The sequence below is a fragment of the Ammodytes marinus genome, assembly GCF_949987685.1.
Source record: "Ammodytes marinus genome assembly, chromosome: 8".
Classification (NCBI taxonomy): Eukaryota; Metazoa; Chordata; class Actinopteri; order Uranoscopiformes; family Ammodytidae; genus Ammodytes; species Ammodytes marinus.
This window is the reverse complement of record NC_137212.1, coordinates 7,913,715-7,927,473: the sequence shown is the minus strand read 5'-3', so window position 1 is coordinate 7,927,473 and position 13,759 is coordinate 7,913,715. Positions and strand designations below refer to the sequence as shown.

At 41.6% G+C, this 13,759-nt stretch overlaps 1 protein-coding gene across 1 annotated transcript; it reads left to right on the top strand.

Moving 5' to 3' along the window:
- Nucleotides 1-213: 213 nt before the first annotated feature.
- On the top strand, nt 214-9,905 carry zmat3 (zinc finger, matrin-type 3; the record flags this gene model as incomplete). The annotated part of the gene is made up of 6 exons (XM_080032195.1): nt 214-343; nt 4,881-5,614; nt 6,007-6,147; nt 6,788-6,954; nt 7,356-7,459; nt 9,697-9,905. The coding sequence occupies 6 exons, from the start codon at nt 214-216 to the stop codon at nt 9,903-9,905; spliced, it is 1,485 nt and encodes a 494-aa protein (XP_079888321.1).
- Between the last annotated feature and the right edge of the window lie 3,854 nt (nt 9,906-13,759).

Sequence of the window (13,759 nt, the reverse complement as noted above, 5' to 3'; positions counted from 1 at the left end):
TATACTAAAAGACAAGCGAATATACCAATTAACATATTTTGTTGATACATTTTCAGTTTCTTTAATTCGCTCTCTTGTGGAAAGCACCCCTCCAGTAAAAGCCACGTTGTGTGTGCGCCACAGTGCGCGTGTGGTAGGGACTGTCATCCTGCCTGGACGCCCGGTTTCTTTTTTTTTTGTGGAGAAGAAGTTGGCAAAGGGAATGTGACTGCGATGATGGCGCTGCAGCTGAAGAACGGTGATGCGGCGTCCTACTACCAGAGTGCGGGATTATTCTGCAGGAATTACACTTCGCCGCCTGTCAGCTACTGTGACAGCAACCATTATCTTGCCCGGTTGCCAGGTAAGGAGAGGAGAGGATCTCCCACTCTGACTGACTGACTGACTGCCCGGAGAGTCGTATATATGCAGAGATGGAGACAATCCAGTGGCTTTTGAAGAATAGTGCATACAGATGAAAGTGGAGGTTGTGTTGGTGCTGTTGTCATCCTCATAATGTCATGTATTGTAGAGGGGTGCACCAGCCACCATCCTGCCCAGTTAGTGGTGCATGGATGCTGCGATGCAAAATCTGGGGATGTCGAGAGATAGGACTATAGCCTATATTCTAATGGTCTCTTGTACAGTAGGAGAGATCTAGGCTTTATCTCATGCTCCAGGCAGACTCCAGGTTCGAGCTGATGCAGGCATGGTTGTTGTAATTTGAAACAGTCTATGGCCTCAATGCAATGTTCACTTTTTATCTCCCGGGTATGGCAGTCAATCAAGCAGTCTGAAGAAATAGAAACCGTATCATTACTGCTTCCTTTAACCCTATAGTATTTGCACTGCTTGGACTGGACAGCTGATGGTGGCAGTAATAATGTTTCTTCATTGCACCTGCACAGTAGCTGCCAAAGTAGGCTTTCCCGCTAATATAAAGGTACTTGAGGCCAGTGTGTGACATCATGGTTTGAGGATCCAGATTTACAGCTTGAGTAATACAACTCCTTATAACATTCCTGCTAATAAACTGTCATTGAAGTCACAGGATTTAATAGATAAAAAATTAGGATGTGGTTGCCTTTTTATGTTAAAGATTGTTATCAATTGCGTTTTCCAATTATTATTCAATCAAAATAAACAATGTTGGACTATTTGTGACTTTCGTATACAGTGTATTATTCATCAGAACAAAGCAAGATGTCTAGTGCAAGTTGTTTGCTATAAGTAGGAATGCATTTATATTACTAATGGATATAACAATAGCAGTGTAATGCACCTGCAAGCTAAGAGTATTTCAAGGAGAATACAACTCAAGTGGAAGCAGGGCATTATGGTGTTGGTACATTACAAAGCACAACAAGACATATCATTGATGCTTACTACCCTCGTCCAGTGCCCAGTGAAGCAGGCAGTATAAGCGCAGGAGGCATGTGCCTCTCATTGCTCCATAATTGATGTGACACAACGCATTATGGAAAAAAACTCCAGGGAGAATGAACACTTGGCCTATTTAGGAGATTCTCAGTGGAGGCCAAGAGATGATCAAGCTCGGGGACAGGAAGTTTTTTTCTCTTTCGTGGCTTGGTTCTAAAGTTGCCAATCAAGAGATCTTGAGTCAAGATTAAAAATCGGACAAGTGATGAACTTAAATTATAACATTCTCCAAGACCTCGAGAGTGATATCTCCCCAAAAACACGACGAGCATTACATGTGTTCAATTCATTCCTTGTGTTACCAAGTAATATCAGATACATTTGCCTGGTTTTGACTTGCAAAGTCAATTGTGCCCTCTCCAAAACCTTTGTTGACTTTGCAGCAAGGTCCACTGCAGTGAACATGCACATGGCTCTGTGGAAAACACTTTGTGGACCAGGATCTCTGAGGATGGGGACAAAGCTGACCTTGGCCAATCTAGCTCAAGTTAAAATTTGTCTTTCTCTGTCTCCAATATCAAAGGAGGACAGAACACCAACACCAACCTCTCTTTATTATGTGCAGTGTTGAAAGCCTTACACAATGTTTGGCTTTTTAGTCAGAATTGTGTGGAAATAGGTTTTGAAAGTCTTTCAGCTTAACCTATGAGAGATGCAAGGTAAAATCGGATGGCGTCGTCCCTGGTTAGCCCCTGTTTTGTTCTCAGACACGGCGATGGCCACCTGATACCATGATGAAAGAAAAGGTCAGGAAAGTGCAGTGTCGGGAAAAAGAGTTGGCAGTTGCGTCTTTGAGCTTTACGTTACCTGACATTGTAACTGATATACAGCAAATGCACATGCAGTTTAGTAGTCCTGTAGGTATGGTATGGTGGAACAAAGAGCTATCTGCTTGATGGATAATATCAGGCAGAAAGGGCCAGCCGTCCTTTGAGCTTTTAGTTGCTCCTGCAGTGAGGTTTCCGGACCGCTGTGCAGGCCGTCTCAATGAGGGCTTAAGGGTTCTCACGAGGCTGCTGCTGATGAGATTAACTATGTGCAGTGTGTGGGACTTGATTGGTTGACGTGGTTCTCGATTGAGTAAATATCGATTGTTAAGCATTGAGAACAAGTCGGATTCGTCAACCTATAAGTTGACAACACCAGTGGAAAATATATGAACATTTGAAGCACAATCTTCCTGTCATATAGTACCCCTTTCGTACTATTCTCGTTGATTCTTTTGATGGTTGTAAATAGCCATTCCTTTTCATTTGCCTTTTAGTGTAACATCTGAAGCATGTGTTTTCTGTCTACTCTCTATAGCTGTCATTGCCACGATGTTTCTGCGATGCACTTACCGTGTATCTGTGATTTATTTTTCTCCACATTTTCCCTCAATTAAGCATGACGTTCTCTGTTAGAGCTGCTTGTCTTTTGCTTGCCACTCACAATGGCCAATACTGACCCACTTTCTCTGATGTATGATTCAAATAAATCTTCGTTGCTACTCCCGACGGATGCCAGAGAATATCTCCTTTGAAGCTTCCCAAAAACAGCAATTAAACAAGCTTCTATGAGCTGACTATGATAAAAACAACACTCTATGCCAATGAGTATGAGACATGGTTTTAAATAAATTATAATGCAAATGCTGCATAATGTTACTTTATTTATGTTTAGGCGACTCATTCAGCTCTGTATCGTCTTGCAGTCGTCAGGCTTATAGTAAGGTCAGTGACTAGTCCAACATACCTTTCCCTTGAGGTCAGAAAGGGCAAGGTGACAGACAGCTGGACGGACTGGACAGACACACTGACAGCAAGCAGCAGTCGGAAACACAAACGCCCCGCAGTGTTATTTTGGGTCTGTGAATCACTGCCATTGGGCGAATTGGATTCCAGATAAAAGCTTCCAGCACAGTGAGTTTCGACACAGCTGTTGGCCTTTATACTGACCTGACAATGTATGTAGATACAGACACACACACACACACACACACACACACACACACACACACACACACACACACACATACTCACTCACTCTCACACACACACACACACAGACACACACACACACACACACACACTTGCACACACACACACACACTCAGAAGGGGGTATTAGAGCGGAAGAAACAAACACACACAAATTAGCATGTTGCAATTCTTACTTTCATACTGGTTCTTTCTGTTTTTCTTATACATACAGACACACGCCTATAAGTACGTACAGACACTCACACACACTCGCACACACACCTACACACACACACACACACACACACACACACACACACACACACACACACACACACAGACACACATTAAATAAGCCTATTCAAGCAGACACACTCCCTACTGTGATCTCTTCTGATCAGAGGAGCTTGGAGGATTTTATTGTCACTGTGTGTGTGTGTGTGTGTGTGTGTGTGTGTGTGTGTGTGTGTGTGTGTGTGTGTGTGTGTGTGTGTGTGTGTGTGTGTAACGTCCCGTATGCGTGACTGCCAGCGCTGCAGGCTCGCCCTAATCTTTCTGATGCCCACTGGAGTGTGAAGCTCCTCTGTCCGAGAATGTGTTTCCATTCGCCCATCTCTTTGCTTCTCTCTCCGGCCTCGAGGCTTTCAAGAAAAATAAGCCTTCTCTTATATTTGTGTCATTGTACATTAGCGATCTGATTTTTTACTTCTAAATTATGATCTGTCAATAGACAACATCCACTTAAGTATCTGAAGTGCGATCATCATCCAAAGCAAATCATATAGGCCTACTTATCTTTGAAAAAGATGGAAAATGGAAAGCGAGTGTTTTTGTGTGTCAATATTTGAATAAATAAATGAACAGACCGAAAAGATAAGCGATGTGTGTTTACCAGTTTCTGGGGCTATTTGTAAAACACTTTCTTTTCATACAACATCTTAACTGTGCGGCATTAACTCTAAATGAATGTTGCTGGATTCCTTGCTTTAAGAGACATATGTCCACCTTAAGATATCTCTTTGATAGTCATGTTTTTCCAACACTTATTCTGCATTTGTCTCTGTTTGGTACATAACACATTGTTCTACATATCAAATATTGGCTGAATTAAAGTCGATTCAGAAACAGAGCCTGATCAGGATGCAGAATGCCAAAGATTTAGAGTTTTCATTAGAGCCATTGGTATTCATCAATCTATGGAGTGGACTATCAATTATTGTACAAAACTTAATGGCAATCCATTCAACAGTTGAGATATTTCTGTCTGGATCATGATGAGTATCTACTTTATTTAATAGCTTTTTAAGACCTTGGACTAAAAAGTGCAAATACTTTAAATGGAATGAATGGCCATTGGATATATAATATCATTAATTGAAATATTATTGCAGTTATCGTCAAGGTTACTATTTTTCCTCATTCAAAATATCTTTGGTTTGTAATAACTGGCTAATATATGTCTAAAAGTAATGTGTGTGCACATTTCTCCTGATGTCCACAGGCCCAGGGACCATGTTGAAGCCTCCTCTGAGCCTCTTCAGCCATCATCCCCATCAGCCTTTCCACCACATGGACACTCTGCACCAGCTGGGACCTCCACCAATGGCACTCACTCAACCTCTCGGCCCACCACCCATGTCCCCTGCTCAGGCAATAGGACCCCCAACTATGGTTCCCGCCCAGACTCTAGGGCCCCCTCCCTTAACTGCTACTCACACATTAAGGCCTCCCCACTGTACCCCTTCACCACACAGCTTAGGCCCCCCTCCAATGGTGCCATCTCTGGGACCTCCACCGATGGCGCACACGTTGTTGCCCCCACCTTTAGATCACACACAAGCAAATGTGCCTCTAGCCATGGACCTCACACAACCGTTAAGGCCTCCACATCTGAACCATGCACAAGCACTAGTGCCCCCGCCCGGATCAGGCCGATTCCCCCTCCCTCCCAGCCCGCTGTCCTGCCCTCCGGCTCCTGGCCCTGACCCCTCACTGCTGCCCCCGAGACCCCCAGGACCTGCCCTCATCCCAGCCCCGGGGACCTGCCTCATCCCTGGTAGTCCTCTCCCTGGTCAGGCAGCCCAAGCCGGCGAGCAGCCCCAGGATGAGGGCTCTGCATTGGGCACAGAGGAGCTGGAGGACTCCTTGGGGCTGGAGGAACTGTGTAAACCGCTCTACTGTAAACTCTGCAACGTTACCCTCAACTCCGCTCAGCAGGCACAGGCTCACTACCAGGTCAGTTGTTATATAATCATGGCCAGATTAAGTGCGGTGGGTTCCCCTTCAGAAAAATGTGAGCGTCAAACCCTTAGCTTCCTTTATTCTGGTCAATTGTTATGCACCAATGTGTGCCTTTTCTGCATCAATATATGGTGGAAATGACTATTTGTAAGTTACAAGTATAGGATAAATAAAGGTTTTCAATGCCCTGAACTGTTATTTTTACCTTTTTTTTTGAAGGGGACAAATTTACCTCTTCTAAATATTGAGGGGGACATATCTACTGCATTCCTCCGAAATCTACGCATATGTAAAATAATCACACATGTACAAGACATGTAAAACATTAATATACATATAGGCCTACATAAACGTGATTTTCTTTCTGCTTTTATCTGTCTGTATAGGGTAAGAACCACAGTAAAAAGTTAAGAAATTTCTACGCTGGCAGTCAGCAGCCTCCAGCCATCCAGATCCCGGAAGTCCTCGAGGCGACTGGTCAGGCGGCCCTCAGCTCAGGATCCAGCGACAGTGACGCAGGCAGGCAGGTTAGGTCCACACTTAGCAACACAGCAGCAATCTACCTGAATGTTACGGTTTTAGTTGAGTAGGTGGGTGTACTGCTGCCAAAGTGGCCAAACTATTGGTAGAGGTTGTTTCCCCCCGAGGAGGTGGGAGGCTACTGCAGAGTCACTCAGTTTTAATTGAACAGTGGAAAGTCACAGCATCCGCTCACCACTCTACAATATACTGCCTTTACACATTAAAGCTGCACTTTAAAAGATAAAACCCTCAAGTAAACATAATATGAATAAATAACAAAACTTGCAACATTATGAAATATAGACCTTAGAAAATGTACAGTTTATATATTTGCAACTTTCTTTTCTAACTAATAACCCTTATTAAAGGGTAAGAACAATTATATTCTGCAAGTATCTTGTTTTTCTTAAATCTGTTAAATGTGTCAAACTAATAATATGTTGTGCTTTAGCACATAGATGTGATTTATTTGATGATTTAATAACTTTCATCAGTGTGTATTTTCCAGCTGACGATCTTAAAATGCGAGAAATCCTGTTCTTCCTCCCACCAAACCCAAATGTTTTTTCGTCTTCTCCATCTTACTGTTTTCTCCCTTAGTTCATCTCATCACAAACACTGCATTGCTTTGTTCTGTGTCTGCAGGCGCTGTATAAAGGGGCAACTCGGGTCATCTTGGCCACAGAGAATGACTATTGTAAGCTGTGCGACGCCTCATTCAGTTCACCAGCAGTTGCACAGGCCCACTACCAGGGCAAGAACCATGCCAAGAAAATACGGCTTGCTGAGGCCCAACAGAACTCCAACAACATGTAGGTTCAAGTAACTTTTTGCATTATAAGGAGGTCTTGTCCTTATGTAGCTTTGTACGGGCCTTTGCATTTGCTTTACAAATCTCCTGAAAGCCATATCTGAAGCCATGATGAAGCCCTTCCTAAATTAATTAAAAGCATGCAGCCCGGAAAAATAAGTGTATTTTAAGTTACATTTTGGGTGTAGCCCTTTTCATTAAAACCTAAATTATCCAATACATTAAACATGTGTATCTGGTTTGACTCTCTTCCAAATATAAAGGTGTAGTTTTAGAATATTATCTCACTCAGCTTAAACATATAGCTGGTTTGGGCTTTGGTAAACTTAGTACAAAACTGTTTTACTCATCTGTTGTTGGACCAAACTGAGATGATTTCGACCCTGGCTCTGCTGTTTTCAGGGAAGGCAGCAATGACACAGCCCAAAGAAGAAACAGGAAAGATGGCAGTGAGTACAGGCTGGTGAAAAACCGCCGTAGCCCACAGCTACCTGTTTCCATGCCAGGTAAGATATTATGAAAAAGTAATAGGGGAGAACGGGGTAATCTGAGCCACTTTTTACATTTGCTCCCCTCTAAGCAAGCTTAAATTATTTATCACTCAAATTGACACATTTCCCATTAATTCAGGATGTTTCCTAGAAATGGGCATTAGCAGAATTTTTTCAAGACAAAGGGCAGTGAAAATATGATTGTTTTAAAAAAAGTTGTCATGTGGCTCACTTTACCCCAGCTGTGGGGTAAACTGATCCACTTACTTTTTCCACTCTGAAACTACCATAACAACACATATTGTAAGAGTAAGAATCCTGAAAGCTAGCCACACATTCCAGAACTAATGTCGGACTAGTAAAAGAATGATGGGGTTTGGTCAATTAAGCAAAGCAAATTTTCTAAACACTTGAAAGTAACTCTGAACAAAATCAACTACAACATATTATAATTCAAAAGGTTTTAATACGATTCAAATGAAAGATAGAACCAGTTAGATTAGAACACAGTCTGGGGGTCAGAACACAGGACCCTTAGAGCCAGCTAGTGTCTGGGGGTCAAAGCATAGGAAAATCAGAACCAGCGAGAACAGCCTGGGACTCAGAACACAGGAGAAGACCCAACTGGATTATAACATCAGCCTGTCATACTCTACAACTAGGCCCACTCTACATTCCAGCCCTGAAGGTTACAGGGAAAGATGAGAAGGTGCTCTTTCCGTGTGGTTGCCCCAGGTCGTCTTCCTGGTGTATTTCCCCTGGCATGATGGCTTCTCTACAATGTGTATGACATTAAAATAAAACATATGTCATGTAATATTACATTAAAATATGTTTAAGACTAAACTTAACTTGTGCCTCATGGTGGGGGAAAGTGAGACAGTGGCTCACTTTCCCCCACAGCATTTGGCTCACTTTCCCCCACCACCACAATTTGAGAAAAAACTACCTCTCTTAGCATTTCAGGCTAATCTTCAGTTATCAGCGTCACATGGTTTCATATGTTGGTAGTTCATCAACACGTATGATAGAAGTTTTTCTACGTGAATACATTTGCTTTGGCACAACAGTTGATTAAGTTGACAGCAAGAAAATTTACTTTTACATGCAAAATACCTATTTTGGCGAAAAAAACATGCTTACCACAGCACCATGAGGTCCTCTCTTTCAGGGCCATGGGGAAATGAGAGGGGCTTGAAAACATATATCTCACATGACCACAAATGTTTTCCGTTGCCTAGATACAGGGGGTGGCTCACATTACCCGATGCCTCAGATTCCCCCGTTCTCCCCTACACTATGATTTAGAGCAATAAAAGCATCATTGCTGTTTGTATCTAATAAACACTTCCTAAACATAGATACAATCTGGATTTTCTTTGAAGACAGTTTACCTCCTGTTGACACATACAATAGTGTTTGTGTTTGCACTTATTTGTGTGTGTGTGTGTGTGTGTGTGTGTGTGTGTGTGTGTGTGTGTGTGTGTGCGTGTGCGTGTGCGTGTGTGTGTGCGTGTGTGTGTGTGTGTGTGTGTGTGTGAAAACAGATACAAAGAAGCGAACGTCATACAGACTTTCTTCTGACGTCAAGCCACTATCTCTTTGATCTTTGACTGCGTTTCTATCCTTAGACAAAGAAAAGTAGCACTTTAGCTCAAGATGAAGCAGGATAAATCATGCAGTAGATCCAATTCCCTCCCTCCCTCACTCACTCACTCACTCAACTCTCTTGAATACTCTCTTTCTCACACACACATACAATGTTCTGCTGATTTAACCAGTTTTCTTGATGGACAAACCCTAAAATAGCTGCACTCTCCCCCGCGTTTTCCTTCTCGCTGTCTTTTTTTATCTCCCTCCCTATCTCCGTCTTCTTTTTCTGCTGTGCTAACACACACAAACACAAACAACAGTGCGGAACAAAAAAACTGAATGGACTTACACGTTTTTATATAAAGTGGTTGCCCTGAGGGAAAGGCACCTGTTGGAAGACCAAGAAAAAGGGCTATAGATTAAATAACTGAACACATCTTCACTTCATCGAGGCAGTGGTGGATGATGCCATCTTTAGTCACTAGCTTCTTGTCCTTGAAGGCCACCGTAGCTTTTGTAAACTCTCAAAAAGGGAGCGGTTAACAATTGAGCGTTGTAATCTAGAATCTCACCACTGGATGCCGCTAAAATATAACACACGGTACCTTTTAATGTGTAGCTCTAACTAACATTGTTCTCTCCTGTCTCTCTCCCTACAGGGCCATACTACAACCCCAGACCGAGGCAGCGTATCCCCAGGGACTTGGCCATGTGCGTGACTCCCAGCGGACAGTTCTACTGCTCCATGTGTAACTGTGGCGCAGAGCAGGAGCTGGACTTCAGGCAGCATCTGGAGAGCAAGCAGCACAAAGCTAAAGTATCCGAGCTGAGATACCGACACGAGATGGAGAACCTCGGCTACAGCTAAGAGACACAAGATGGATGGGGGGGCGGGGCGACAAAACCAAAGTGCAGCAACGCTAATACTTGACCCGAGTTTGAGGTGGCATATTTAGGGAAGGCAATAGCCCCTATGGCCTCAATATCTTGTTGCACTTTATTTGATAAAACACTTCAAATCCTCATATTTGACGAGTTGAGGCATTACTGTAAGAGAGAAGGCAAAATAGTAGTAAAAGGTGCATGGATGCAAACACTTGAGGTCAGAACAATTCTCATCCTTGGAAAAAAACAGTTGAGGTTTTTAGTTTGAGACTTGTTTTTCAATCGTTGCCGTAGAGGTGTTTTTCACCGGCCCTACAGCAGGGACACAAGTAGTGACCACAGAGCCACACAGGGCACATGTATGAGCAACATTTATTCTTCCTTATAACCTATAATACAGGTGGTAAAAATCCAAAGCACTTTTCACCAATGTTACACAAACAAAGCACAATGACATCATCATTTGGTAGAAACAGTGTTTTGGGAATCTATTAGCCTTAGCGATCCATTGGTGTGTATATCAGGCTGAAGGCTACTCTCTGGCTAGCCTTGTTTGTGTGCCTTTAGTGAGAATAAGGCTAAAGATAAGCTTTGGCTAGCCATTTTGTAAATATTGTGAAAAACCAATTTACACTATATTAATTGTGTGTTTTTTTCTCTTCTTCTCTTATGAAATCCACACAAATAGTATGTAAATGTTCTCAAATTACATTATGTAAATATTATTGTATGAATACTATTAATTATTTAGTTGATGTTAGCCTAGCATATATTGTAAATAGTCATTATCTATTGAATACTCATCAGGTATCTTGTTCTAAGTGTGCACTGACTGAATGTCTACACATCAGCACTGTGTGTTTTTGTGTGTGGATTATACCGTAGGCCCACCATACCACTTTGGGTGGTGCCCTTGTTCATTTGTAGAGTAACTTTGGTACCATCCATCCGTCTGTAGTTCTAAAGCAGCTAGTCTCACCAGTGTGATAGGAGGCTGTCTCTGAAGACTTATTTGAGGCACGGCACAAGCAGAATCTTTGTCTTGGCAACGCAGCAGAACTGCCACTGCGAGGAAGAGAAATTAAATGTGCAAACACACTGGTAACATGCAGCCAAAAGCATTTAAATCCAAACTTCTAATTATTTCATGAATTTTTCCGTTTTTTAAGACACCAGGTTTGAAACAGCTGCACACCAGTACAAGCACTTTGCTGGATTTGCAGATTTTTTTAATTTTTTTTCACACTGTATGACCCAGCACCAGCTGTTTTTCAGTGTTCAGCCCTTATTGAAAAGATCAGTTATGTAATTGGAATTAAATGAGATATTATTATTTATATATTTATCTGATTTTATGTTCCAGTTCAGTAGTGCTGACCTAAACACAGTGCAGTCAAAAGGCATGTTAGATTTATACAGTCATACTTTAAATGACTGAAAGTGTGTACTATGCCTTTAACGCTGGATATGATCTCTGTTGCATTCAGAGAAGACAATGACAGGGTAAAAAATAAAATCTACGTTTTAAAAAGGAACTCACTGATAGATGATTCTTTAATCCTTCAAATAGTTTTGTTTAAATGTATTTATGTCTAAAGAAATTATTTTATGTAGCAGTTTAAAGGATGTTCCGTCTAAATTTCCAAAGGTTCTAGCTATAACAAAAATAGAGCAGATCTGTAGTAGTAGGGTAGCAGCATACATTCAAACACACTCCCACCTAATTCAATCAGTCAAATGCCTGGTCGTGTCACATCATATCATGTGTTGAAAAAGTGAAATTTAAGCAGAATCCCGGCTTCCTCTCTGGTTAACTGTGGGGAGAGGCAGCTGCTGTTCATATCTTAAATGTGTCTCTCAAACACATACACAAACACGCATGCACGCGCGCACACACACACACACACACACACACACACACACACACACACACACACACACATGAGGACAATCAGGAGAAAAAGCACTGTGCGCACAAAGTACTGTGGTGTTTAGGGGTTTGTACTTGCGAGAGAAGGGCCATCCAGGGACGGAGAGGCAAAACAAAACATCGAAAAAATTAAATGCTAGGCTGTTCGGTTAAATCAACGAGGAACCGAATGGAGCCGAGCTGTAAGCATATAGCTGTGGGTGAGACACAGCTAGTCGAGGAGTCTTTCACTTTAATAGCTTCTCCTCCTGCTCCCAGAAATAACACGCTTTGTATTACATGAAAGCATGGGTAGCATAACCTTTTATTTTGGTGACAGGCTCCTGGATTCAAAATGTGAGTCACACTCCAATACAGCTACTGAACACCTTTGGCAAATGCATTAAATAATAGACTGCAGTGGAATGGAGGAAATGAGTAGATGGTAGGAAATGATTTGGCTCCAGGCATCGTCTGCAGAGCCTTTTAATATCAGACAGTAGACTGGCAACCTTCCTTATCTCCGTTCAGACATTTATTGGACTCTCTTTTGTGATTAGGTTTATTTTATTTTAACAAACACATTAACAAAGTATGTAAAACAACTATTTACATTTATTTAGACTCTATAGACAAGTGTTTCCCAAACATTTTTGGCTTGGGACCTCTTAAAATGTGGCAATATCTACTTGTTGTGGGCAACCAAAGATTGATACTTCCTTATCAGATAGCTTCTTTGAACGAGCAAATATCCTGGGGCCCTTTGATAGGTTATTGGACCATGTCCTGTGGTAAAGGTGTGTTTAAAAAATATATATATATTGTGTGGCAGAGTCTATACTTTCCTTTCTTATTCCTTTAAATTATTGAGTGAACCCTGATTTAAACCACAAGAGCATTTTGGGTTGATTTAAGGCAACCACAAAACAAGCAGACTCTTATTGAACATAAATAACAAAGCCTGAAACAAGTAAACACACTTTAAAGTTACTGGGCTAAAACATGCCAAAATATTGGTTAACTGCTCCCTGTGGGATCTTCATTTGTTGCACAATTGTTTCAAGCAGGCAAGAGCTGACAATATCAATAATCCACTGTGTTTAATAAAGGCATACAAACGGCCAATTAACTGTAAACAGGTTATATATTTAGTCAATCTTGCCGTTTTATTTGCGCCTTTTCCACCAGTGTTCATTTGATGCTTATAAAGATGACTGTTGGGTTGGCTGGTAATAATATGATGAAAAAGTTCCAATATGCAGGGGTACCGCTTCTGTTTTTTTTTAACTGTGTTCAGTAGCTATAAAAGTGGGTAGCTATAATATACTGATTATTTTTGGTTTTGCTGTCATTAAACAATGCTGTTATCCTGATGTGTTTCAGCCCCACATCTCATAAGTTCAACTTCAGTTCTTCGCTGTAAACAATTTAGAAATGCTACCTATTGCACTGTTTAAATAGTATCTGGTTTGTTTTGTGCATGAGTGAAGTCACACTATATGTTGCTACTATTGAGAGAAAATGTGTAGGTGAGGATGCTGCTCAAAAATGTTTTCTAAGGTTTATACAACTAGTTGGTTACTTGGAAATATCTGGGTGCTGCTTTGCTGCATCCGCAAAAGGGCATTGGAAAGAATCACGATTTTGCACTGAATATTAAAATACACTTGTTTATAAAGAGAGCATAATTGCTACCACATGTTGTTTAGTTCAAGTGAAGACTTTGCTACCACTGCTATTGTTTGCCCATAAATAATTTATATCCCAATGTTTACAAGGTGAGAAGTTGAAGCTGTTATGGACGTGTATCATATTTGTAATTATGTGTTTTTATACACACGTTGCACTGTTGGACTGATCACACCAGGGTACATGGACAGGGTACTGTGAGGTCACTTAGCTAAATAGAACGATATCTATCCATTATG